Below are 24,575 nucleotides of genomic sequence, written 5' to 3' on the forward strand. Positions count from 1 at the left end.
TAGTCCAAAAAGCAAAGAGATACTAGGCTGTCCGCTCATTTGCAATTCGATGAGTTGTGATTGCATTCCGCAGAGATACCTCAATTCACGTGCCATTATACTGAGACTATTGTACTCATCATTCTGTCCGGCACTTTGTCGTACTACCATGTCTGTCTTCTCCGAAACCTCCATGTAAGTTGACTCACGTATCTCGATCGAATATTTGGTCGACTTCGTACCCTTAGCAAAATGGTACATTCACGATGTTGCAGTATGGCCGAAGCACTACCGTATATCGCAGTGCAGATACAGCGGTATTGTTTTATAAACGCTGGTTGCTACTACCTTTGCACCTGTGTAGGCCTTTCACTGTGGCAGGCTTCGGTCTCATTAAGTGCGCACCATCACATCACAGCCAACCACAATACATAGCGCCATTGATAGATAATCCGGTACGACTCAATTGATCGAAACTGCGCCTTGAAGAGGTAACGCACTGAAGAGCAGTACACGTTGACAAAACATTGCAGGCCGTATACAGCCTCGCCTCCTGTTGAGAGCAGTAGTGCTAGGTGGAAATGGTGAAACTGTACCGAAAGCCCAGTATCGTCACGAAGCAAGATCGGCCACTGCGCACATTAAATATGCTCGGTAAGCGACCAGTTCTATTTAGTCCGCTTCCAGCATCTCAATCAAGCATGAATCTAACTCTGGTCATTTCAACGTGACGACGGAGCGATAATTAACTTGGCATATGCTTTTAGACTGACATTTTACAACGTTAGAAGAGGCTCGCTAAAGGCGCTGGATTTCCCCGCCGTTTTACTGTAACGGATGCCTCAGGTCTCCATCTGGAGCCTCAGGTACACTTAGGGCAAAAACACTAACCTTAGGTAGCCTTCAGTGCAACAGAGCTCTGTTCCTCACCGTTACATCACACTTCCTATCAATAGACTACAATGGATCACCATACGTGACGTGTTTATCAAACTGTTCCCTATTTATCTCATGCAACCTGCTTATGATAATATGCAGTAACCTAGTGCCTTGCACTAAATCATGCAGCCTGCTTATAAAAGTTTGCCTGTCCAGGTTGACCGATCGCCAAGTGGACCGTGCAAATGGCCAATCAGCACTTTGATCATATGTTAATGGAAATAATACCTTGCTTCCTTGCATGATAGCGTCAGTCATACACAGACACCAGACTGCGAGATCCACAATTCGAACCGCTGGAGGCGCACATGCACTAACATATATGTACGATAGTATCGTCCCAGTACTTGACAGAAGTTTTAGAACATGAGCTCATCTCTTACATTGATAGTATTCACAAGCCGCAGCTGGTAAGATGATCGCAAAGATAGGACTCGTCTGTATGGCGCTTTCTCAATGGTATTTGGCTTCTGCGAATCAATTCCCTCTCACCTTTCTAGCACGAGATGAGGTATCTCCCACTGCCGCCTGTCAACAATCGGTATGTGCCGGCTTCAAACCCTTTTTTGATTGTTTTTCGCTAATCGGTGGTAGTGTGCGGAGTTGACATTGGAATTCGGGTCTGCCGTCCATCCCGGTGGAAATGATTCTACTTTCGTGATCTGGGATGCGAAGCAACAAGAGGTTGTGCCAGCTTGCCGGGTGGAGCCCACGACTGCGGTCCAGGTTTCGAGGATTATCGATATCCTGATTGGACATTGGTGCCGATTTGCTGTCAAAGGAGGTGGTCATTCAACAAATCCAGATGCGTCCAACTCCATCGGTGGTGTCACGATCGATTTGCATAACATGAACCATGTCGAGATCTTGGACAACAGCACGCGCGCCAACCTTGGGCCTGGCCTCATCCTCTATGAGGCCTACACTGCTTTGGAAAAGCACAACCTTACCACTGTTGCTGGGAGAGTTGCCGACGTAGGAGTTCCAGGTTTCACACTTGGCGGAGGGTTTTCTAACCTCGGACCACAATACGGTCTGGCGGCCGACAACGTCTTCGAATACCAGGTCTGTGTTCACAAGAAGGGCTTGTTCCACCTGCCGCATATTCTGCTGACCGTATGAAGGTTGTGTTGCCAAATGCAACGATCGTTAATGTATCTGAGACTGTCAACCCCGACCTATACTTTGCACTCCGTGGTGGCGGAAATAATTTCGGGATTGTCACAAACTTTCAAGTTCGAGTGATACCACAAGGAACGGTGATGGGGGGCCTGAAGACTTACCATGACAACTACACGGATGCGCTTACCGAACAATCATACGAGCTCACAACGGTGTTATCTAATGATACATACATGTGTTTTTCGAATCGCTACTACTGGGATCCGGAGCAAAATCGCTATCGGATGACTTTCAACCAAGCATATACTAAGCCGGTTCTTAAACCAGCTGTATTCGACGCCTTGAATCAGATACCATTTGAGGATAGCAATATTCGTCTCGATTATGTGAGCAATTTTACCACTGATGAAGTTGCTACGTACGGCTCAAGGTTAGTCTTACTCGTATTGTCTTTTTGTCTTTTTCCCCCTTTGGCTCCCGTAACATTTTTATTGCCCTAGACAGGGAGTTAAATCTTTCACAGACGCGTCTATGCCACAGTCACACATCGCCCGTCCCAGAAACTACACAAGGATATATTGCAAATTTATCGCGATGAGGTTGAAGGTGTTAAAAACGTAGCCGGTTTTTCGTCGTCGATAGTCGTACAGGCTCTGCATCTGAATGCAATACAGGCCATGAAGAACAGAGGAGGCAATGCTCTCGGTGTCGAGTCTGATGTGCCTCTTACCGGTATTTGAATTTTCGATTCTCCTCACGTAGCAAAACTAACGTGATGGCAGTGGTACTTTTGACCCTAGGATGGACAAATAAAGTAGATGACACCGTGATGTACGCGTATGCCGACAGATGGGTCGAGCGAGCCACAACGGCGGCCACGGAGATGGCTCTCCTGCATCGGTGGAAGTACATCAACTACGCTAATTATAACCAAGATCCTTTTTCTGGATACGGCGAAGAAAACAAGTTGAGACTTCAGAGGATACAGAAAAGCATCGATTCGAAAGGCATATTCACGTCCCAAGGACTCTGTAGAGGTTCCTTCAAAGTCCTGTAGGTCTGTTACTAAAGATAAGGTTGAACTGGGTGTAACGAAGCTGTCCCGCTAATAGAAGCCATCTTGCCGCATGAATTTCTATCAGTGATTGTAGATATTTTCTCAATCACCCTTCAATAGAATTACCCATGTGTTACTCTAGAGAAGACGATCATGCTGCGAGCTCCCCACTACTAACATCGGATATGCCATCCACCATGGCCACCATAGCCATGTAGCCGCAGTCTATTATGATAAATACCAATCCGACCAGACCACACAACCATGAAAGCGGGACGCCACTACCTACTTCAACGACGTCTCTGGATGTAAAACTCTCAGCTTCTCACTGTTGGTTATATTGTTCCTGCGATCTCAGAATAGTTCAGGAATCATAGTTAAAGCTGACAGACATCTTCAACTTACTATTGTCAGTAACCAGGGAATAGACGAGACATAATAGTTCGTCCTGGACATTTTGGCAGGCTGTCGACCCGATTCAGATGTGTCTGTATCCCTGTCGCTGTTATGAAACATATAATTATCTGGAACGAAATTCACACTCGAGTAGTATCGCAGGTTACTATGCATGGAGGGGCTGATAAGGTGTCCACAGTGACCCTGCAAGAGGGGGACCGTCTGTTTGCGTCTTTGTGCACCGGATCTGAGGCAAGCGTGCCGTCACGGCATACGCACATGGGCGAGAGCTAGTGTTCATGGTGATGGTTCAACGTAAATAAAATATTATCAGCAATCTCCGGATACTTATGCATCGGTAAGTGTCCTCACCTAACCTAGCTATTTACAGCGGTTGGGGCCAAAGAGCTTTAAAAGAGCTATGGTGAATAAGCTTGACCACGTGAATAGGGCATGCTTACGCGACCACGTATTTCATTGAGTTCCGCGATAAAGCCCTTTTGTTCTTCAACTTTCTTATCTTCACAATGCACAGGGTAAACAGGAAGCCAAGTCTTCGTGCTCCAGTGGCCAAGACTCCATTAGAGTTTGGCACTCAATGTTGCTGGTCTTCGGAGACATAAATCAGGTGTGCCGGACGAATCCAAAATGCTTAAGCTTGTTAGTCTCGGCTAATGAGGTGGGGAGCTGAAATGCGACCTACATGCCCCACCACGGCTGTCGCTCAAATTGCATAGGCGTCGTATATTTATATCAAGAATACCCATCAATAAACAGCTCCAATGAATCAAGGAAGATACTTGTACTGTCACTATTTTGTTGAATCTTCTGAATCTGAAAGCATTGTTATAGCAACACATCATGGCTGAGACTATGAGGACTTGGAGGTACGGAAAGCTCACTGGGAAATTGGAAGATTTTCTTGTTAGGACTGAGGCTGCTCCATGCCCGGAGGAGAAATCCTTGACGGAGAACCAAATCATTGTGGAAGTCATCACTGCGGCGTTGAATCCAGTGGACTTTAAGCTACCCGAGTCAGGATGGGTGGGAGAGGTGATGATAAAACGACCTGCCACGCCCGGTCTAGACTACTGTGGGCGTGTCGTGGCGAAGCATCCCAGCAACAGTTCCGTTGCAATCGGACATCTAGTGTTCGGCGGACTACCTGGAGGGGGGCAATGGGGAACCGTTGGTCAGCGTACCCTCACGACTATGACTGAATGCACCATTCTTCCAAAGACCATCGACCCAGATCACGCCGCGGCAGTGGGGACCGCAGCAACAACTGCATATCAATCTGTCCTCTTCCATGTCAAGGAAGGCGACAAAGTTTTCATCAATGGTGGTAGCGGTGGTGTCGGAACTTGGGCCATTCAATTTGCCAAGGTGAAGGGTGCCGAAATAGTAGTGTCCTGCTCGACCGCCAATGTGGCCCTGTGCAAACAGCTCGGAGCTGATGAGGTCATCGACTACAAAAAAGCAGACTTATTCGGCAGGCTGAAAGCTTACGGGCAAGTCTTCGACGTTGTGATCGACAATGTCGGCAGCACTGAGGTTTACGATAACCGTCTATTATACCTCAAGGCTGGGGGATGCTTCGTTCAAGTGGGCACACCAATGACCAACAGCTTCATGCTTAACCTTGCCTTACGGCAGTTCTGGCCAACAATCCTAAACCATGGTCAAAGGAGATTCAACTTTGTACGACAGAATAATGCCTCCGAATATTTTCAGCAAATTGGGCAGTGGATGGTCGACGGCCGCGTCCGTGCAGTGATAGATGAGAAGTTTGACTGGGAAAATGTGCCCGCGGCCTTAGCGAAGCTGAGACGAGGGCGTACACAGGGCAAGATTGTCATTCAAGTTGGAGAGATCTGAAAGGATTCGAAGTTCATAACTAGGTGTGAGCATGTGAGTGGGTGAGAAGCCCACTCTACAACCTCGATGCGTCGACACGAGGACAGGCCGCGGGGGGCTACATAATCACTTCCTTGTGGCTTAGTAAAAATATATTGGTTATTGAGGGCGGTAAATGTATTGCGCCCAAATTCAGATAAGATTGATGTCGTGAGCTACGACAATCTAGGTATGCCACCAAGACAAGGCAAAATGACCAACGTTAACAACACATTACTTGAATGATATTTCTCTCGATACACAATCACAGGTGTAAGGGGACAACAAGAATTTCAGGCTCTAATTCTCACCTAGCCTCAAGCTTTCTCTCGTATAATCCAGCTTTTTATGGCATTTGATTTTGTCATGTTCGGTTCTAATTGACACGCTCATGAATTATTATGGTTTCGCCCAGACTCCTTACAGCTTTGTGACAAAGTGTGAGTATACCTGTTTTCTTGATGTTACTAGTCCGAAGAATGGGAAGCCAATTTTGCACTCAATCCGAATTGCCGACAAATTGCAGTCTATGGATAGCAGCACGGTGCTTTTTTGATTACACATGCGAGCGCCAGATACAGCGTACATTCAACGCAGGTAAAAATAGAATAATAAAAAATGCGTCAATCCGGGATAACATCGAAATTTCACCTTGAGAGGAAATATTTGCATTGTCATGTGAATCAGGCGATGTTCTAGTCAATGCCAAGCCAATGCCAAGCCAATGCCGATTGATGAGAAGATCGTACCTGCCAGAGCAAATGACGACCATATACATTCGTCATTGTGGAGAAAGTGTCTAGACTCTACACCAACGCAACAGCGGTGGGAGTCGACTGAGCGCATGTATGGTCGTTCCTTGCGTAATTTGGTTGAGCTGGTTAGTCTCGGTACCTCTTCGCACAGTTTCATGGCACCTAGGTCCGATCGATGGGGGCGGACGAACTACGGAGACTTTTCTTTCTTGGAGATTTTGCGCAATGCCACTAAGAATATCGTCGACCAATTTATTCCAATTCAAATAGAATTTGAATCCATGATTCAGTTTCTGGAGCTAAAGCTCTACCAGATCAGATCTTGAGCCTGCAGAACAACTCTCTCTCGTGTTGAGAGCCGTCCCAGCTACCTGTTTCCCATGTATATGTAGTGTGCTACCTTACACAGAAACCTACTGATACTTAACCGACTAATCAATCAAACTACTCCTCATAACCTCGTCCTATTCTGACATCTCCTGCTTCAAAATGGACAAGTGTGTCGTTCTTGATCCAATCACTGAAAGTCTCTTTCAATAGACATCTATTATTCAATGTTTCAATAAATACTTCCGTATTTGGTGGTGGGCCACAAATTATGGACCATTTCGATGATAAAGAAGTAAATGTAAGTACAAAATTCTGAGGGGCCATATTGTTCAGATGGCGTTCATCAACTCGTAGGCCACGTTGGCTATTATGGTAAGTAGCAAAGATTCGTGAGGGTCTTACTCGCAAGCCGAATGAGACAGCTATTCATGTGGATGAATCATCAGTTATTGTATCATTCGAGCTTGTAGACTGGACTCCCATGGTCGAGCACTGTGATTTATCGAGCTACGTATCGGACGGATCACTGCCGGCTGCGGGATGCAAAATCATTTACAGACTTACTTTGCTTGATTCCTGGACAGATACTTATTTACTAGAGCGTATTTCTGGTGTTGGAAACTATAATAAAAGGCATTACAGCATGTGTGGACGACAATGCCAATCATCGAGTTTGTATATCCTTCGGTCGTATTCTTGAGGTAATTCGATGTTGCCCTATCTAGATAACACCAAGACAAATACGTCACGCCAAAAAGTCAGTGTTGGACAGCTCTAGACTAGCTTGCAAGCATGTCATTTATAGTTGTCGCAAAGGATTAAAGTATACATTAACATACCCGCGTCTAATATTTTGCTTTTAAATGGTTGTTACCGTGAAATCAACGCAAGACTCATAGCTCTGTCTTGCACCCGTTCCGTACCACCACCACTGCAAGATCTATACCGAATACACTGATTAGGCTCCAGTCGCCGCAAAAGGAAGTACTGAAGACGGGCAAAACTTACACAAGATCCACCATCCGTGCAGGCATTGCCTAGATCCGAAGGGATTGTAACATTGAAGTCGATCTGACCCTTCGGCGTAGTGCCGCCGTAGAATGCCTTCTCATCAGCGTAGCCCTCGGCCCAGCTAATCAAAGGTTTACCCAGAATTTTGTTCGTTCTGGTATCAACCACGCTCACATTCGCGTTGCCCGTGTGCGGAATTGTGAGTTTGACTTTCAGGTTGACCACCTGGCCCGGCGTATACTTCTGCACGTTGGCCAAGTTGTCAGCGTACTGTATACCTCGACACTGCCATAGATTGCAAAGTGTGCTGTTGTATCCATTATCGTTAGCGGCGAGCTCAGGAAGACCTTCCACGTGTGACGTCTGTCTCATGTTAGTCAGGACGTTTTTATCCACAGTCGATGGAGATGTTGAGTAGAAATCGAAGGAATGTAGAATATGTGAACGAGGCGTACATTGTCGGCTTTAATGTTGTTTACAACCGATTGCCCACATGCAGCAACTGAAGCGTTGCCAACCTGACGTGCGGGTGGCGAGGAAACGTAGCCATGCGCAGCCACGGTGTTGGCGAACGCCAGAATGGACATAATATTGCCTTGCATAGCTGCGAGATCTTGTGGGCTGCTGCAAAGGCGGTAATCGTAAGTTGTGACAAGTGTACGGAAGTAAATGTGTGTACAAACAATGCTTCAGTTGAATTGTTGTTGAATTATCAAAAGATAACGCTCTTATATTTTATTGATTGCGCTCGATCTGAAGGGAAAGACAAGTACATGTCCAAGAAGACTCAGGCGGCCGCTCGCACATTTGTTCATCTATTCCCGAGGCTTAAGCGCTAGTAATCCAATATACCATCCGCCGATCAAGCTTTACGGTGAGCCATGTACCCGGCAAAATACGACACGCTTATATGAATGCCCCTGAACCATATGCCGGGTAAAGCACAAAGAACAAGTAGCGGCACCGCAAATCCGGAACTCCAGCCTCCGGAAGCCACAACCACTGCGACACGCAATTGTTGCGATAGTGAGATCATTGCAACCTGATCTCTTTGTGAATATATGTAACAAGGAGGCGTCCTGATCCTAGGTACTTCGGGCAGGGGATGCAACATCCGAAAATCTGTGCCGCCCTGCCAATAACAACCGACGTAGTGTTGATTTGCTCTGTATAAGAGATGCCAATGAGTGTCACTTGACAAGCTTCGGACGAGGCAATAGGCAGCACGATTCAATCCAGTCGGACCGAAACCTGCACTAGGAAAGCATTTTGTCGTAACACTTCATACAACTTGACTACTCATCCTTGAACTATCCCCATCAGAGAACAGCTTATCATCCTCCTTTAGCGGCGTCTCTGTTAATTGATGTATGACTACAGCTCTCGAACTCTGATAAATTCAAACACATTGAAGACAATAAAATGGATGCTTGTCAGTCTTTTAAGGATAATTAAAGTTATGGCTTATCGGCTTGAGAGAAGTCCAAACGCACCAGGCCCAGTATGTCCTATAGCAGCATAGATATGACCACACATTTTGTAGTTGTTATATTATATCTCTGACCAAACATCGCACCAGTATCCAGAATCGCGGAACCTTCGAGGCTATATTGTAATTTGTCATTGAGGTTATTCCCCCATCCTAGTTTCAGCCCTGAGTGAGTGATGTCCCCAATATCTAGAGCAAACTGGCGGAATCATTTGATGAAAGGTTTGCGTATTTCTAGATTTTTAGCGGTCTTTTATCCTAAAATATAGCCGAAAAGAAAGTGTTTTCCGATCAAGTCCTTCTCAATCTGGGTAAACACTCTTTTTCTCGCCATTTCGGGTGTTCGCCGATTGTAAGCATTGGATCACCGACCAACTCCGAAAAAGTGCAGCCATGGCCGCGACAAATGCCACTAAGAGAACTGATTGATGTCGGGAGTGATAAATACCTCATCATCCAAGATTTCTGTGCCTAGTAATATCTGTTAAAGTGACCTTACGACGGGTGATAGTTACTACTTCAGAGGTTTGTCACCTGGTACGAATAGAGTTTTTGGCGGAAGAACAAAAGTTTTGGCTCTGATTGTAAAAGCTTGGGGTGTTTCTCCGTTCACTAGTCTGGATATTTGAACAGGTGAGTAGAGCCGTAGCGTTTCATAACAGCCAAACAAAGCCTGAGGTGGGGAATATCAGAATATGACCACTCGTGAGGCTCACGATCGCCTAAAACGTGATTGACACTCTCCGATATCCAATCCTGAGTCTCCGGGCTCGCAGCTAAGAGGTAGAGAACGAATGTAAAAGTGTGGGCCTTTGTATCATGGCCGGCGAAGCTAACGGTAAACATTTTACCTCAGTTTCACGTTCTGTAAGACCCCAGAAGAAGTCCCTGTCGCCACATCTTACGACTTCTGAATGAGCGAAGTCTTGAAGTTGCGGTCGGCGAGTTTACCTCGGGCAAAAGAATTCTTTTTCTCTTCGTAGACTTATGTCATGTACTTCTGGATGAAGTATACGCATGATGGATCCGCCAATACTCGTTTGGGAACCAAGGGTCTGCGAGGAAACTGGTATTTCAGAGAAACGAGAATGAGAACCCAATTGTCCAGAATCATCTGTAACAAATCCTTATAACTCACGGAAAGGTTGGTTAGAACAGCTGCCCCTCTCTCTCGTCGTCACCTTGAAACTCGGAAAACTTGCCAAACTCAGCTATAGATATAACATACAGGGACAAAGTACGTAATTAATCAGCAGTCGCCCTTGTAGATAGCTTCAAGGTTCAGTAGCAGAGCACGCAATGTGCTACAACCACACTCTCAGACCACACAACGACATTGTTTTGGTTGTTGAAGGACGAGGCTATACTTCTGCGGGGCTTCGGCCACTATGTGTCTTGTGTCTAGAAGGACTATTGTCAGCTTTACGTAGCAATTGCAGAGTACTGACTGGTCAAATGGGATTGTGCTATCTGTATCAGAAATATCACGTGAAAACTCTTCTCTACTACATCCATCACAGCACCAGGATCCGCTATGTGAAGCCGAACATTACGCGGAGACACTAGAATATAAGTATCCCCCAGTTCATGATGCAAAGTCATACCTACAAGACACCTCCTAGCCTTGATAGTTGTATCTTTTGAAGCTGCTATTATCGAGTCCGAACAGAAGGCGCCTGACTAAGGACCGCACTAGGCGGTCAGATACTAACAACAATGATTTGACACGATCAGACTAAATGAAACGGATCAGTGCGCCAATCTTGCGGCCCATTACGAAATTGGAGCATAATTAGGTCCCGGATTGGATCATTTTGCCTAAGAGGGGAAGCGGCATGGCCGCAAGTATAATAATTTTGTGATACAGCTGGACAGCTTGATACCGAATGGAAATATGGGTGTTCAAGTCTGTTGCTACCAGAAAACGCTGCAGCTGTGATGGATTTCTTGCCTTATCTTATGCTGGCAATGCTCCGAATTAGAGAGGTTTTCGGGAGTCCTTGCCACCAACAGGTTTACTCATATTGTGGGTTACTATCCGAAGTTTTATCTGATGAGGCCTAGTTATAAATCAGCAAGGTTCCTTGCAGGAGGCTCAACAGCCATGCACGTTAGACCGTGAGAACTTCACACAAGGAACCTCATTGGTTCACCAAATGCACGTCTTCTGCTGGTATTATGGAAATTGCAAGGTTTGAAGGCTTAAGTCAGCATGCGGAAGGGGTAAGGCAGGAAAGCTGACAATGAAACTATTTACAGAAAGTTTGAATTAATCTAGTCTGAATCGAGACTTCTGACTTGAGATGAGTAGAATCAATAATTTGCAATCGTTGCGCAACCGTGTAGAGGCTAATACCAGATTGTGCGCTGTGACGTTTACGCTTGAACTTGATGGTGCAGGTCAGGCGTCCGGTTTCCATGCCGGAGATAAGCGAGCTGCTGACACCTCGTCTCTCCGCTCCTAACAACCATCACTCTATACTTGCACCGTTGAGACAATCGCAGTGCTGAACAATGTCTGCAACAAAGAGCACACCACACGTTGCCATCGTTGGCGGTGGCCTATGTGGACTTGCATTGGCAATTGCACTAGAGAAGCGCCACTTTCTGTACACAATCTATGAACTGCAGTCTACCTTCTCCGAGATAGGTGCTGGGCTGAATGTCGCCCCGAATGCAATCGCGGCATTCAATCTGATCGAGCCGGGACTTGGTGATGCAGTGATGGCTTTGGGGACAAGGAACCCCAATCCGGATGTGTGGATGGTCAACAGACTCGGCGCTCCGACGGACCACTTCCCCGATGCCTATCCGATCGCTCAGATCATGGCCCCAGGCGTGGGACATACCGCAGTGGGTCGATACGAGCTGCTAAACCTTCTCGCATCAAAGATCGACCCAGCACGGGCTCGTTTTTCGAAAAAGCTCGTGAGTATCGACCAAGATCAGTCAGCGGCGACGCTACACTTTGAAGACGGCACTTCGGATGTGGCCGACCTCGTTGTGGGTTGCGACGGCATTCACTCTGCCGTTCGGAAATGCATGCTTGGAGCTGAACATCCTGCCGCGGGAGCCAGGTTTACCGGTATAGCTGGATATCGTGCAGTTTTCCCGATGGAGAAGCTCGTCGAGGCGCTGGGCCCCGAAATTCCACGCTCCAGTTGCATCTGGAGCGGGCCGGGGGGTTATGTAACCATGTATACGATCGAAGGCGGAGAGAAAGTCAACACAGGCTTGTGGCTGAACAAGGAAGAATTTCGGGAGCGTCTTGCCAATGAACGGTGGGTGCTACGGAACCAAAAGGCGGCCCTGCTAAAAGATTTCGAGCAATGGGGGCCGGCGGTGCAGAAGATGATGTCAATGATGAGCGAGGAAACTCAGTTGTGGACCTCGCATCAGCACGATGTCGAGCTCGACTCGTACTTTGACGATCGGATTTGCTTGATTGGTGATGCCGCTCACTCGATGGGGCCTCACTGGGGTCAGGGGGCTTCACAAGTAATGGAAGATGCGTACGTAATGGCCGAGGTGCTCTCTCAGGTTGGATCTGTATCGACGACAGACAACAAGAATCTTTTAACCCAAATCCAAGCGGCCTTCGCAGGCTGGCAAGATGTCCGGAAGCCGCAATTTGAATGGCTTGTGAAAACTAGCCATGAGGCTTTTGACTTCTGGGCTGGGTTTTGGAGATCGGATCTCACCGATAATGGCATAAAGAGAAGAGAAGAAGAGGCGAGCATCTTATTGAGTAGAATTTGGAATGCTAACATCGGAAGGCAGGGTGAGATGGCTAAGTGTGCGATGACGAAGGTCTTGAGGACATCAAGAACTCCATCCTCTGCATAGACATATGGAGCATCAAGTGTTTGGAGCGTTTACCTCATACTGTGGTATTCTTTTATACGCTTTGTTCAAGTCTCAGAGCCCCAAACAAGATCAACATTTCTGTTAGGATCCAGATTTTATTAACAGATATCATGCCAACGGTTCGTGACGATGTCACTAACAAGAAACGTAACACATGCTGATAAAACCTAGCGTAATCCCAAAAGTCTCAGAGCTTCTTTCCACCTTCAAGATCCAGCGTTATTGTCGCCGAATAGCGTTCGTTCCATCAAATTACCCTCCTAGCAAGTAGTGATCAAGAATGAGTAACAAGTAAATCTATTCTACGGAAGTAAAGCTGTCGTCATGGTTTTGTGGAGAGATGCGAGACGCTCGGTGATATCCACCACGACCTCGGAAAATCCATTCCCCATTTAGACACAAGCGAGCAGAGTTCTTCCCTCTTTCCCGGGACTATGTTAACGAAGATCCGACCACCACAGCTCATTTGCGGCTCTGAATGAACAGCGCCGCTTTCCTGACCGATGCGGAAGACGGCACATTCGCCCTTCTTCGCCTGCTCAGATCCAAAGACGGACAGGTTTGCCGCAAGATCGTCTCTCACTGCATCTGCCGCGGTAGCGCACCCGGCGCAGCGGATAGATGTGCACAGGTGGTCCTTGGAGTTCTTCTTCTTGGCAGCAAATTGTATCTTCCTGGCATGTGGCTGGTGCCGCGATGGAATGAAAAGCGTGGACGGGCCAAGAAGGGTGGCGCAGATCTTCCAGTCTGTCTGCAGATCGAGATGCCTTTTGTTCGTCGCGCTCACACGACTCAACAGGCCACCACTCCCGGCACTGAAGAACATGTCATCAGTGTGCCATCTGGTCTTATCATACTCATATGTCGCAGTTGTAGCCCGCAACGTGATCCAGTAGTTGTCAAGGCCCCTTTCCGAAATGAAGTCGTTGACGAAGTTCAGTAGCGGTGATAGTATGGGCAGAATGGAACCAGAAAGCGTGGCTGTTTGCCATTCGTAAAGACTGGCCGGAAAGTCATCAGGATCAGTGGACAACACAGACCCGCAGTAGCTCCAATAGGCCTCTCGCTGCACGGATATACCACCTTCTATAGCACTGGCGGCTGCTGGTAGTTGCTGCTTGCTGTCGTACGTCAAGAACTCGAAGTCTAGCGACGTCCCGGAGTATGCCCGCATTTTTCGTGAAAGAATCATGTTTAGGTTCGGGTTCAAAAGAGTGTGGGGAATTGCAGTAATTCGAAGACATTGTTGTTCTATTTTAGTTGTTATGCATTCTGATGGCGCAGTGCATGCTCTTGTAGGACGCTTATTGGTTGCCTGATGTGAAGTGACTTACAGTCCCCAGGCACCAAAGGCCCCCGGCAAAAGCAAGCCGCATGGAGCGGACCCGCGAGCTCAGTTCTGAGTCTATGAATGAGGATAACAGGACTAACTTCGAGACAAAACCTGCGTGAATCGACTATCGTTGAATGATTTAAATACTTGCGCTAATAAGGGACTGCTCGTTGAATATCTCGTAAGCAAATCATAAATTGGAGAACGCACAATACAGCGAGCAGCACGCAGGCATCTGGCAGGCATTGGCAATTGGCTGCGGTCAAGCAACGGGGCAATCGCCAGTAGGCAGCGCTAAACTCTAGCGCTGTCTAGGGCCGGTTGGTACCCAGGTTGCCAGGTACCCGTCTTGACAACTACTACGATCGTTGGCTCGGGATTTTTTTCAATGATCTCGCAAAGATCTTGTTCCGTTTACCAAAATCATACTGGCAGTACCCAATGTGCTGATCTGCCGATAGCCCCATAGGTCACGTCATCATTCCTGCTGGGAGGATCAGGGTTGTCCACCGGGGATATCAAGATTTGAATGCGGCAATAATAACGCCGGGGAAACGTAAGAACTCAGAGCTATAATTATGGGTCATAAATTAACGTGTTAGACCACCGCGACAAAGCTTAGTGTTAACGTTCGATTAACTACAAATCCCCTCAAGTCAAGTGTTTGTGTGCGTTGAGTTATTGTCCCAATGTTTCAGGGATGAGGAGTCTGGAAGCTTAAACCCAGAGCATTGCGCCATTAGCCAGTAGTGTTCGTCAAGTCCTAAGCGGCGCAAAACGTGTTTCCACGATCTGACATTTATCCTGATCTTTTTCATGGTACTTGCACAGCTGTTGTCATAAGCTCAAGTTATCACCAATCCAAACATAGTCGGCAGCCCTATCTACGCACACGATAGTACATATGGAGGGGGGATTAATTGACCATATACAATATGCTTTTCATATGTACACAAGGATTGGTATTGAGAAAACTTCCCCCACTTTGAAAGGGCAAGAACACGCTAAGACTCTAGTCAAAGTCCGCTAAACCGCTTTAGGTATGTCGGAGCCGAAGTGGTCCGTGGCGCTATCGTGAGCCACATTCAAGGCAGGCAAGCTCTCCCATCACCAAGGCGTGGTGCATCTACTGTCAATCTACCAAAAGCTCAATTCTACCTGGCAGCTCGGTGTTTCTTTTCAAGAGGGATCACAAGGATCGATGGATGCTGCGGCGCCTGCTGTCGCTCAAATGCCCGGTAGTACGGGGCGAAGGCTGCTGAGAAGTTGCAATCACTGCAAGGCAAAGAAGACAAAATGCTCCGGTAGGCACTTTTAAGTGGTTTCTTTAAATTATTATTAACAATCGACAGGGTATCCGGCACCCTGTAATGGGTGTGTTGTAAGTTTAACGTACAATTGGCATCTACGTTGTGTCCCATTGTGATGTTCGCGCTTGTTGCGGCTCTTGTTGAAGAAGTTGCCTCTCTCGTGCAGTACAGAACTCAGCACAATTCTGATGCATCACTGCATTACTTCTTCAACTCGCTAAGACTTTACAGCGTCGAAACATAGAATGTCGTTTCAGCAAAGCGAATGTTCCTCGGCGAGCCTACTGTATGTGAATTACTGAACAAAAGCACGAAGCACACTGACAAGATGCCGAGCCAGCCAATACCGACCTCATCGTCCTGACTGCACCATGTGCGAGCAAATCTACGAAGCCCAAGCCAAGGATTGATGTTGGTATCCATGATATTTATATTTTGTACCGAAGAAGTTGATTGTTATTTCAGCCAATTAAACCTGTGCCGGACCTTTTTGTCGACCGTCTTCTTGCTCACATTCGCTCACCGGAGATCCTTAAGTACAATAGGCCTTACATGGTAAAGGTAAGTCCCTCAAGAAGTATTAATACTTATGTATGCTGACACATAAAAGAATGGGTTATTCGGTTTGTTAACTTTATGCACAACTTTTGTGCCCTGCTAACGATGCTACCTCAGTTGGCAATTATAGTTTGATGTTCTTCTCGGATAGTCGGCTACAACAGCTGACGATACAACTATGCAACAACAAAGTTAAAGAATTGTTACAGAGAATTTCGTCTGTGATCAGGTCGCGCATTGGTCACTCTCATCAGGTTTCACCAAGTACCATTGAGCGGGTCGCAATTACTGGTAACAAAGCCTCTCAAGATCCCACAGTTTCGGCTTATTGGATAAAATGCAAGTTAACCCCGAGAACTGATGATTACATGCTGACCAACTTAGCATATTTTGATCGGGTACACCCGTTCTATCCTTTCCTGGACCAGCGGTTGTTTGAGTCTATTGTGTCAAGCCCTCAGCTCCCTAGTCTCTTGGCGGAAAACAAAGCATGGTCTGCTTTGTACTATGCCATATTAGCTTTAGGATGTCAAGTTACAGGAGGTGGAAGTTTCGAACCAGGCAAAGGGGAAGCTTGGCGACTGTTCTCAATATCGCTGGCAATATTGCCAGATTTGATGACGCTACCCGACTCCCTCACTGTCCTCCAAGCCATGGCAGCCATGACTATATACTCGCTTGGGATATCATGTTTGGCCATTGAGCATCTCATGATTTCCGAATCCGCTAGAAGAGCTCAAAACCTCGGCAATGCCAAGTTAACAGGGAATGCCTTACTCTGTTACCAGAAGGTATTCTGGGTTTTATATTTCGTGGAAAAAGTCTCCAGCTTCCACTTCGGAAGAAACTCCGTAGGTCCACTCTGTTTACAATCATCACTGTCGATGCTAAATTTCATGGTAGCTCTATTGACACGTGTTTCAGGTTTTCTGCGATCATGACATAGTCTTCTCTGTTCCGTCGGTGCCTGAGGCTATCTTTGACGGATTTGACTGGTTTTTAACCTGTGTAAGATATGCACGACTTCTGTCGCGTGCGGCGACCTCACTGTTTTCGCCGGGTGTTTTAGGTAATCCAAAAACTTACTACCTCGCTGCGATCGATCAGCTTGAGGACGAGCTCAAAAGTTGGTGCTGGTTGATGCCAGAAAGCGTTCGGCCAGGCGAGATCTCTGGTCGCAATCTCACATATCTGAACAACGTTATGCGAACGGCAGCCATTTGGATGAGCTGCCTTCATCACAGTCTTCGACTCAGTCTCTGTCGCGCTACTTTACACCTCGAATCAGATGCCAAGGAAGTGGTTAGTCCTACACGACAAGCTACAGCCACAAGAACCATGATGGAGGCTGCTCGCTCAATTTTAGAGCTTGCGACATTTGTTGACGTCGAGCCCTATACGCCACTCTGGTAAGCTGAGCCCAATCACCGCATCATCTTGAATTCATACTCACGGCTCGTTACCAGGGTGATCGGTGGCATTCCGCTGACGTCTTATTTTGTTCTTTTTGACTTCGTGATTAATAATCCGAAATCTGCAGAGACTACCACTAACTTGGCGCTTCTGGATATTGCTGGTGGTCATTTCAGCAGGATAGAGTATGCTAGTGGTGGGTCTCTGCCAGGTTCCCTCATTAACGGGTTTGCACATATTGCAAGGGAACATGTTAATTCTGTGATATGTGATGGAGGCCGCGCTCCGCAACATTTGGCACTATTAGCTGCGGACCAGGATAGTAGAGTCGATGCGGCGCTCAGAAAGTCGCATCCTGTGACAGAGGATGTAAACATCCTCTTTCCCGAGGCGACCAGCACCAATCCCTTTTCTACCCCAGGGTCCTTCTCAGCCGTATGTTCCAGTGTCCCCGTTATCTTTGACTCGGTGTTCAAATGAATGCTAATCTGGTCCCAGATGACACCCGATCCCTCCCTTATGGCCGACGAGTTTCCATTAATGGATACGTTGTTCTTTCCGATCAACGATATCCCTATTGAAGCCGATGGACTATATGGGGCGGGCACTGACATTATGGACCTGTTCAATACCTATATCCCAGGCATAGACCCCGGCTTTTTCAACCAGCCATCCGATGACTATTTTACCCAGCAGCCCTGGAACTGATGACTTCTCTCTAATTTTGTCAATGCAATATTGGAAGACACCTGTCTACAGATGATAACGCGCACGCTCCCCGTCATCCACCTGTTCAGCTGTGCTACTCGCCGATCTCGTGGTAGTGGAACACAAACACAATTTGACTATGCTATCTTGACCTTGGTGCAGATTTAAGAAAAAGAAAACTCCTATAAAAATATTTGATGAATATCTGCCAATACGATGTTGTGCAGTGAGCTTTGAGCAAGAGTATAAAACTGGTATGCGACCTAAAAATGCCCCATCTACCACCGACCAAAAATATCAACTCAAGTTTATCATACTCCACCATGACTCCATTGAGTACTTATATCGCCGCAAACACCAGAAACACTATATCCACTTTAGAGATGCTTTACCGGCCAAGTGGGTCATGCTGAACTTCACGATTTATGTAACTGGCTATGGCTGAAAGCGTGGATCACTTTTGCGCTCCGTTGACAGTCCCACGATCCATGCTAACGTAGATTGCTTTGTTTCAAATCGATATGTATGGTTCCCTAGACATACCGGAAGTCTCAATCGCTGCTGGCTATTTATGTGGGCAATTGCCTCATGCGGAAAGTCGGAGCCGAAGATTTATTAACTGCCGAAAAGGCCCACATTTGAACTAATCCGGCCTTTGTAGAATACTCTTCCATGCACTGGAAAGAGCAGGTGTTAGATCCACCAATGATTGCGTACATGTATTACAGAGTGGTTTCATTTGGCAGTGGAAAACAAGACCCATAATTCAGAGCAGGTTTTTGCGTGGCAGTGACATGGCCACTGACCCTTGACATGCTGAGACTGTAGAATATAAATAGGTTACGTTTGTTCTTCTCGTAGGAAATAACATCAAAGCAAGAAACTTTACAGACTTGGAACACGTACTTAGTATGTTGACATCCGGAATACCCTCAACCACTGTTGTGGCTTGCATACTTATCAGTGTGAGTGAGAATGTACCACAGCGAGGCACAGTGCAGCGTTTTTAGTCGAAGTGTTTCCACCTTTGGTCATTATCTTCGAGTTATATCAAACAGTGTGGCCTAAAGTGGTAGCCCCGACAACTGACATCAAGACAGCTTCCAGTAATATGGATTGTAAGAGGCATTTACAACATATATTTCCACCAGCTCTCCGGCTACCCTGGGCCAACACTAGCCGCTGCCTCAGACGTAAGTTATTCCTATACAAGGCTTTCCATCACGACATTGTTCAAGTTTTCTTTCTTTAGTGGTGGTATGCCCGCAGCTACACCAGCGGTCACTGGCACGACATTATACAATCTCTGCATCAGAAATATGGCCCTGTCGTACGCATCGCCCCAAACGATCTCTCCTTTAGCACGCCCAGCTCCTACAAAGTGATCTATGGGCACGCAACAAATGGTCGCAAACTGTTTCTAAAATCTGAATTCTACGATCTATCACATGGGCGGCCCGACATCGTCTCTGCTCGGGATCCCGCCGAGCACTCTGTTCAACGACGGTCGTTGGCCCACGCATTTAGCGCCAAGTCATTACGCGAACAGGAGGATATTGTTCAGGCATACCTTGATAAATTTGTGGAGAAGATGGGGGAGCTTGGTGGTACGGAGGAAGGCGTGAATGTTACTGAAGCATACAATTGGCTAACGTTTGATATCATTGGTAAGTCTATTTGTCCTCAATCCTTTGATGACTTTTTATCGCCACACTTGGCCCAGTTGCCGTGGTGAACTCTGCGATTCAGCCACAACTACTTACCGCTAATTATTAAATATCTAGGTGACCTCGCGTTTGGCGAGTCCTTTGAAGCTGTTGAGAAAGGCGAATCACACTTCTGGGTTTCGCTTATATTGGGAAGCTTTTACATCCAAACATTGGCTAGTATCCGCAAACGGATACCCTTGTTCTCCCTACTACTTCCGTTTTTCGTCCCACCGTCTTTCCCATCCAAGTTCCAAAAACACAAGGCGCTTACTTTGGAGAAGACACGCAAGCGTATCGCAATGGGAGATACCGGGCGTGCAGACTTCTTTAGTCGTCTTCTACGGTCAAACTCAGCCCCTTCGGGCAATATGGCGACCGATGATGATGACACCCACCCCACACAAAGTACTGGAAAAGACAAAGGGGCGGAGTTGGACATCCAGTATCTGGCGAACCAATCCAACATCCTCATCGTCGCTGGCTCCGAAACCACCGCAACCTTCCTGGCTGGAGCAACTTATTTCCTCCTCCGCAACAAGCCAGCCCTGGCCAAACTCCAGACCGAGCTCAGGAGCACGTTCAGCGAGTTCTCACAGATCACTGGCGATTCCGTGACACCACTCCCGTATCTAGGCGCCGTCATCGAGGAGGGGCTCCGCCTCTTTCCTCCAGCTGGTTTTGGGCTTCCGAGGATCTGCCCCGGCGCAACTATCGATGGGTACTATATTCCGGCCGGCACAACGGTTTCAACGGATCCCTTCACCATGACTCGTGATCCAGCGAATTGGGAGCAGCCGGACTCTTTTTTGCCTGAACGCTGGTTGCCGGGTGGGATCGGTGGCGGGAAGTCCCATGATAACAAGGCAGCGAGCCAACCGTTCAGTCTTGGCCCGAGGTCTTGCTTGGGGATTAATCTGGCTCGGGTTGAGGCAAGGCTGACGCTGGCGAAGTTGGCGTGGAAGTATGAGTGGGATCTTGCGGAGTCTAGTAAGAACTTGGATTGGTGGCGGGACATGAGGATATACACGCTTTGGATGAAGCCGGAACTTAGGGTAGTATTTCGGAACGTTGATTCTGGATCTAAGAGGCTGTGAACGATTTTTTAGGCTCGTATTTAGTGTCTACTCTGGTTCATCAGGCGCAGGTGTGCCTGCGAAAAAGGTTTGGCGATTCTCGGCTGTTTTTATATACTCATCTCTTGGTACGTGTGTAATCTATTACTCTGTATCTGTCCTCCTGTCCGGACCGATTGAGCAATTCTTGTATATTTTTCCACAGTAGTTACGAGCGTCAAATTAAGGCCTTGGCCTTAAGAAAGTGAGATTTTATAGCACCTAAGGTCGTTAATCCAAGCTCAATCACCAACGCATCATAAATATTCTTGTTCCGTTGATAAAATTGTTTGCTGGCGACTGTAAATTAGTTGCATTGCTCTTGTAGTCATAAATGTGGAAATCATACAACGAGTCTATTGAGACTTTGATAAGACACGATTCTTGCCGGGACTATACAATGATATCACGGATGTGGTCACGCATATGTCAACCCCAACAAGTGATTGCATCATCAATTCGCACAGCTGTTATAAATAATTATTCTTATGCACATAGTGGAGTTCACATCTATTGTTCGATATATTCTCTTGCGCTTCATTTTGTCTTTTTCTCCTAACACTGAAGCAATATGCAGGTTCCTTGAAATTAACCTCAAATATTTTGAGTTGGTACGGATCCGCACATGGCGGCATCTCAGACTGTAAGAGGCAGAGGCGGTACAGTTTGCTGTATCTTAGTGGGGCGACAGCACTTTCAGCACATTAGTTCTAGACTAGTCTAGGTTAGGTTAGTTGGTGTAAATTTCAGCCACTGGACCTATCGAGTTTTGGTCCATCACCACAGTACATTACAATAGTAGCATTCCATTCTATCAGGCAGTGTCTAGAGATGTAGGACGTGAACGGACATGAGTGCCACCTTTCTCTTATACTACCCAAAACAGTCGGTCATCCCAGTATTGCATCCTGCCTATACATGCCATCAATCAAGTCAGGTCTTCCACGAAGCCCAGCCGTTCTCGATTCTCGTCGCAGACCCGCGCAAACTCAAGAAGCAATCTCCAAACGTATAGCAACATATCTTCGTGTCTCAAAACTCTTTCGCTCCAAGCTTTCCCTGACTCCGCGATATATTGTGCCGCAGTATCGCCTTTCTTATCTTTCGTAAAATAGTTGAGCACGGCGTACAGATCCTGCAATGTATTGTCCAGTGGCACGAAGTGCAACCACGGCAACAGGCGATCATCATGCCACTCCGCATATATAGTGCTCTTGAGGGGTAGCGACGTAGACAAGAGAAGACTTCTGAACCGAGCACTGAAGCTGTTTCCATCGATATCTGGAATGTACTTTTGCTTGAACTGTTCCTCCATGGGAATTACATCGACTTGGCTGAAGTATGGTGTTAAATAGCTGCAGTCGTCGCGGGGAAAGCATAACAAATCCACGAACCCAACGTCTGATATGCCTCTTAACCATTCACCAATATGGCCCTCGTGATCAATCGAGATGTTGTAGGGCGTCGACGGCATCTCGAAGGTTGAAGCATTGGCTCGACGTTGCTCGACACCAGACACAGTAGTGCCATTGAGCATTTGGACCAATCGAAGACGTTGGAAGTGTGTCCAGTTCTCCTTCTTATGGCGCCCGCCGGAAGCGACACCACGCCAAACAATACCGTCTTTCTTCAGGATCCAGGGCGAGCCATGGCTGTTGCCTCCAGAGTAACGAGCATCATCAGTCAAGTACATGGCGCCAGGGATCAGAATCGCGTTGTTCATAGGCAGTTTGCAACCGCTGAAGAGTGGAATGAGCGACTGAGTCGTAGACATTGTGATTTGTTCGACGAAAGTCCCGTGTAAGCCTCGAAGGTGAGGTTGGAGGCAAGGATCTGAGGCTGCAGTAAAATTCTTCACGAATCCATTCTGGGAATAGGAAGGGTTCCAATCGCTAGGAAATATAGGCCGCTGGGAGTAATCCTCTAGTGCAGGTGTGTTTCTTGCAGGAGATTCCGGTGCGCAAGCTAACCTGGTCAGATTCCAGTATTTGGGCGCTCCTTTTGTGATCCATTCTGGGTTGCTTGCATACGCTGACCAGATGTCTAGGTCGTCCAAACCCTTGAAGTCCTGAATCGTCTCGGTAGGCGGCGTAATTTTCTTGTTCAGCTCTGAGGCTTTCACCAGCTCGTTGATCTCCTCCCACTTTACCAAAACTCTCGTCTCGTCCATATAATTGATCGGCATATCTACATCTGGCAAAAATTCGGCCGCTTCCGCGATGAGAGAGGCCCACAACCCCAGCCACGGCACACGGTCCTCCCCATCACCAACACTGTATGCCTTCCCATCGCGGACTCTCACGAGATTGTCCCAAGTTGACGCTTGGTACGCTGTAAGTCTTGCTTCTGTGGCCCAGAATGGTCGGATGTCGTGTTCGATGCGGTCAAAGAACTGTTCAACGACGATTGCATTGTGCCTCATCGCATACTCAAACCATTTGTCGAACCCAGGCGGGGGGTGTCTGCCCCTTCGAGTACGATATTTGGCAGCAGCATCTCCAATCTTTGTGGATCTCTGAGTAAGCAAGAGATCATGGGTTCGGCCTGCATCGAGTACCAGATCATCGATGGGGTGGCTGTTGGAGGTGGGCTCGTCGAGCAGCTCTAGGAACTTGTCTAGCGTCGAGGCGGAATTATGTGAGGCCAGGATGAGATCGCTCTGATATGAGGGTCGGAATAAAATGTAAATTACAATAAGGACTGCTGGAACAAGGCTATAGGATCCCAGTGCAACCAGCAACCTAGGACGCAGGTTCGGTAGCCCGTGCCATGGCCTGAAGCGAGACAACATGAGGTACGAACAGCACGCAGCCGAACCATGTTTGCGAAGACAGCGAGCCTCACCACCACTATGGCATCCAGTCATGGTTTTAATTGCTTTGCGACATGACACTTACGAGCACTGCATGCACCTTAAATCCGCCAAGCCGGTCTTGGCGACTTGGTTTGTTCCGCAAATGCGCTTTTACGAGGAGCTTGGCTACCACCCACACCTCTTCACGGCCCCATCTTATGCCAAGTCGGGCGTAGGATCCATGCTTTTGTTCTCGCTATGCCTTGTAATTGGAGGTTATAATGCTGCCTGGCAGTGCGACCCGTCCCTTAACCGACAAGGCTGTCGGTCCAATTTCAAAGTTACCCCCGTAGACCCACCTAACCTAGGGGGATTTCAAGTAAACAAGTACGGTTAGAGCATTTTAAAAAACTTTATTAAGGTTACAATTAAGCATAGCTTGAATGTGGTTTGACGTGCGTCCAATTGCGTCACACTGCGGACAAGATATGCTGGGTTTGTTTGTACGTTACAATTGTTTATTTCCAAGCTCCCGATAAGCTTCCGTTGAGATGATGTAGAATGACCTCGAAAATGACCAGACCTGGTGCCTCTTTTCAGTAAAACCGACTACTATAATATAGGGATGGGGTAGGTTCACGGGTGAGGCTAGTGATTGCTTGAGTTTGCCCGGCTTCTTTTTCTTTTCCTTTTCCTTTTCCTTTTCCTTTTTTTTTTTTCGTGCCAATGGCTTTATCATATACACAGTAACTGCAACTTTTTGTTTGAGTCTATCGTTGAAAGCCAACAGTTATTGT

The 24,575-nt window shown here is 47.2% G+C and overlaps 8 protein-coding genes across 8 annotated transcripts; 5 read left to right on the forward strand and 3 right to left on the reverse strand.

Moving 5' to 3' along the window:
- Positions 1–1,360: 1,360 nt before the first annotated feature.
- On the forward strand, positions 1,361–3,097 carry BKA67DRAFT_659075 (FAD binding domain protein; the record flags this gene model as incomplete). Its single annotated transcript, XM_046107393.1, has 5 exons — positions 1,361–1,459; positions 1,513–1,983; positions 2,043–2,470; positions 2,564–2,772; positions 2,823–3,097. The coding sequence occupies 5 exons, from the start codon at positions 1,361–1,363 to the stop codon at positions 3,095–3,097; spliced, it is 1,482 nt and encodes a 493-aa protein (XP_045959074.1).
- A 1,038-nt stretch (positions 3,098–4,135) lies between these two features.
- On the forward strand, positions 4,136–5,766 carry BKA67DRAFT_566268 (uncharacterized protein). The gene has a single exon (XM_046102873.1). The coding sequence runs from the start codon at positions 4,355–4,357 to the stop codon at positions 5,369–5,371; it is 1,017 nt and encodes a 338-aa protein (XP_045959075.1). The 5' UTR covers positions 4,136–4,354; the 3' UTR covers positions 5,372–5,766.
- A 1,567-nt stretch (positions 5,767–7,333) lies between these two features.
- BKA67DRAFT_518183 (uncharacterized protein) lies at positions 7,334–8,087 on the reverse strand (the record flags this gene model as incomplete). The annotated part of the gene is made up of 3 exons (XM_046097986.1): positions 7,334–7,414; positions 7,483–7,848; positions 7,941–8,087. The coding sequence occupies 3 exons, from the start codon at positions 8,085–8,087 to the stop codon at positions 7,334–7,336; spliced, it is 594 nt and encodes a 197-aa protein (XP_045959076.1).
- A 3,317-nt stretch (positions 8,088–11,404) lies between these two features.
- BKA67DRAFT_566270 (uncharacterized protein) lies at positions 11,405–12,918 on the forward strand. Its single transcript, XM_046102874.1, has one exon. It carries the CDS (start codon positions 11,489–11,491, stop codon positions 12,818–12,820), a length of 1,332 nt encoding a protein of 443 aa, XP_045959077.1. The 5' UTR covers positions 11,405–11,488; the 3' UTR covers positions 12,821–12,918.
- On the reverse strand, positions 12,919–14,271 carry BKA67DRAFT_566272 (uncharacterized protein). Its single transcript, XM_046102875.1, has one exon. The coding sequence runs from the start codon at positions 14,031–14,033 to the stop codon at positions 13,164–13,166; it is 870 nt and encodes a 289-aa protein (XP_045959078.1). The 5' UTR covers positions 14,034–14,271; the 3' UTR covers positions 12,919–13,163.
- Positions 14,272–15,279: 1,008 nt separating this feature from the next.
- On the forward strand, positions 15,280–18,453 carry BKA67DRAFT_566275 (uncharacterized protein). Its single transcript, XM_046102876.1, has 11 exons — positions 15,280–15,478; positions 15,527–15,555; positions 15,716–15,770; positions 15,825–15,895; positions 15,950–16,045; positions 16,095–16,107; positions 16,160–16,381; positions 16,427–16,893; positions 16,967–17,451; positions 17,509–17,890; positions 17,954–18,453. Exons 1-11 carry the CDS (start codon positions 15,376–15,378, stop codon positions 18,161–18,163), a joined length of 2,133 nt encoding a protein of 710 aa, XP_045959079.1. The 5' UTR covers positions 15,280–15,375; the 3' UTR covers positions 18,164–18,453.
- Positions 18,454–19,275: 822 nt separating this feature from the next.
- On the forward strand, positions 19,276–20,966 carry BKA67DRAFT_517303 (cytochrome P450; the record flags this gene model as incomplete). The annotated part of the gene is made up of 4 exons (XM_046097889.1): positions 19,276–19,356; positions 19,416–19,842; positions 19,948–20,215; positions 20,279–20,966. Coding segments are annotated over 4 exons (1,464 nt in total), but the record flags the coding sequence as incomplete, so codon positions are not given.
- Positions 20,967–21,912: 946 nt separating this feature from the next.
- On the reverse strand, positions 21,913–23,775 carry BKA67DRAFT_592781 (glycosyltransferase family 90 protein; the record flags this gene model as incomplete). The annotated part of the gene is made up of 2 exons (XM_046104870.1): positions 21,913–23,586; positions 23,677–23,775. 2 exons carry the CDS (start codon positions 23,773–23,775, stop codon positions 21,913–21,915), a joined length of 1,773 nt encoding a protein of 590 aa, XP_045959081.1.
- Positions 23,776–24,575: the final 800 nt, after the last annotated feature.

Source organism: Truncatella angustata (genome assembly GCF_020726525.1).
Source record: "Truncatella angustata strain MPI-SDFR-AT-0073 chromosome Unknown BKA67scaffold_4, whole genome shotgun sequence".
Lineage (NCBI taxonomy): Eukaryota > Fungi > Ascomycota > Sordariomycetes > Amphisphaeriales > Sporocadaceae > Truncatella > Truncatella angustata.

Excerpts from the sequence above, each read along its gene's own strand:
- BKA67DRAFT_566268 (XM_046102873.1), top strand. The coding sequence starts at position 4,355 with ATGGCTGAGACTATGAGGACTTGGAGGTACGGAAAGCTCACTGGGAAA.
- BKA67DRAFT_566270 (XM_046102874.1), top strand. The coding sequence starts at position 11,489 with ATGTCTGCAACAAAGAGCACACCACACGTTGCCATCGTTGGCGGTGGC.
- BKA67DRAFT_566272 (XM_046102875.1), bottom strand. The coding sequence starts at position 14,033 with ATGATTCTTTCACGAAAAATGCGGGCATACTCCGGGACGTCGCTAGAC.
- BKA67DRAFT_566275 (XM_046102876.1), top strand. The coding sequence starts at position 15,376 with ATGGATGCTGCGGCGCCTGCTGTCGCTCAAATGCCCGGTAGTACGGGG. Across the intron at positions 15,771-15,824 it reads TGTTCCTCGGCGAGCCTACT|CCAATACCGACCTCATCGTC; the intron begins GTATGTGAATTA and ends ATGCCGAGCCAG. Across the intron at positions 15,896-15,949 it reads AGCCCAAGCCAAGGATTGAT|CCAATTAAACCTGTGCCGGA; the intron begins GTTGGTATCCAT and ends TTGTTATTTCAG.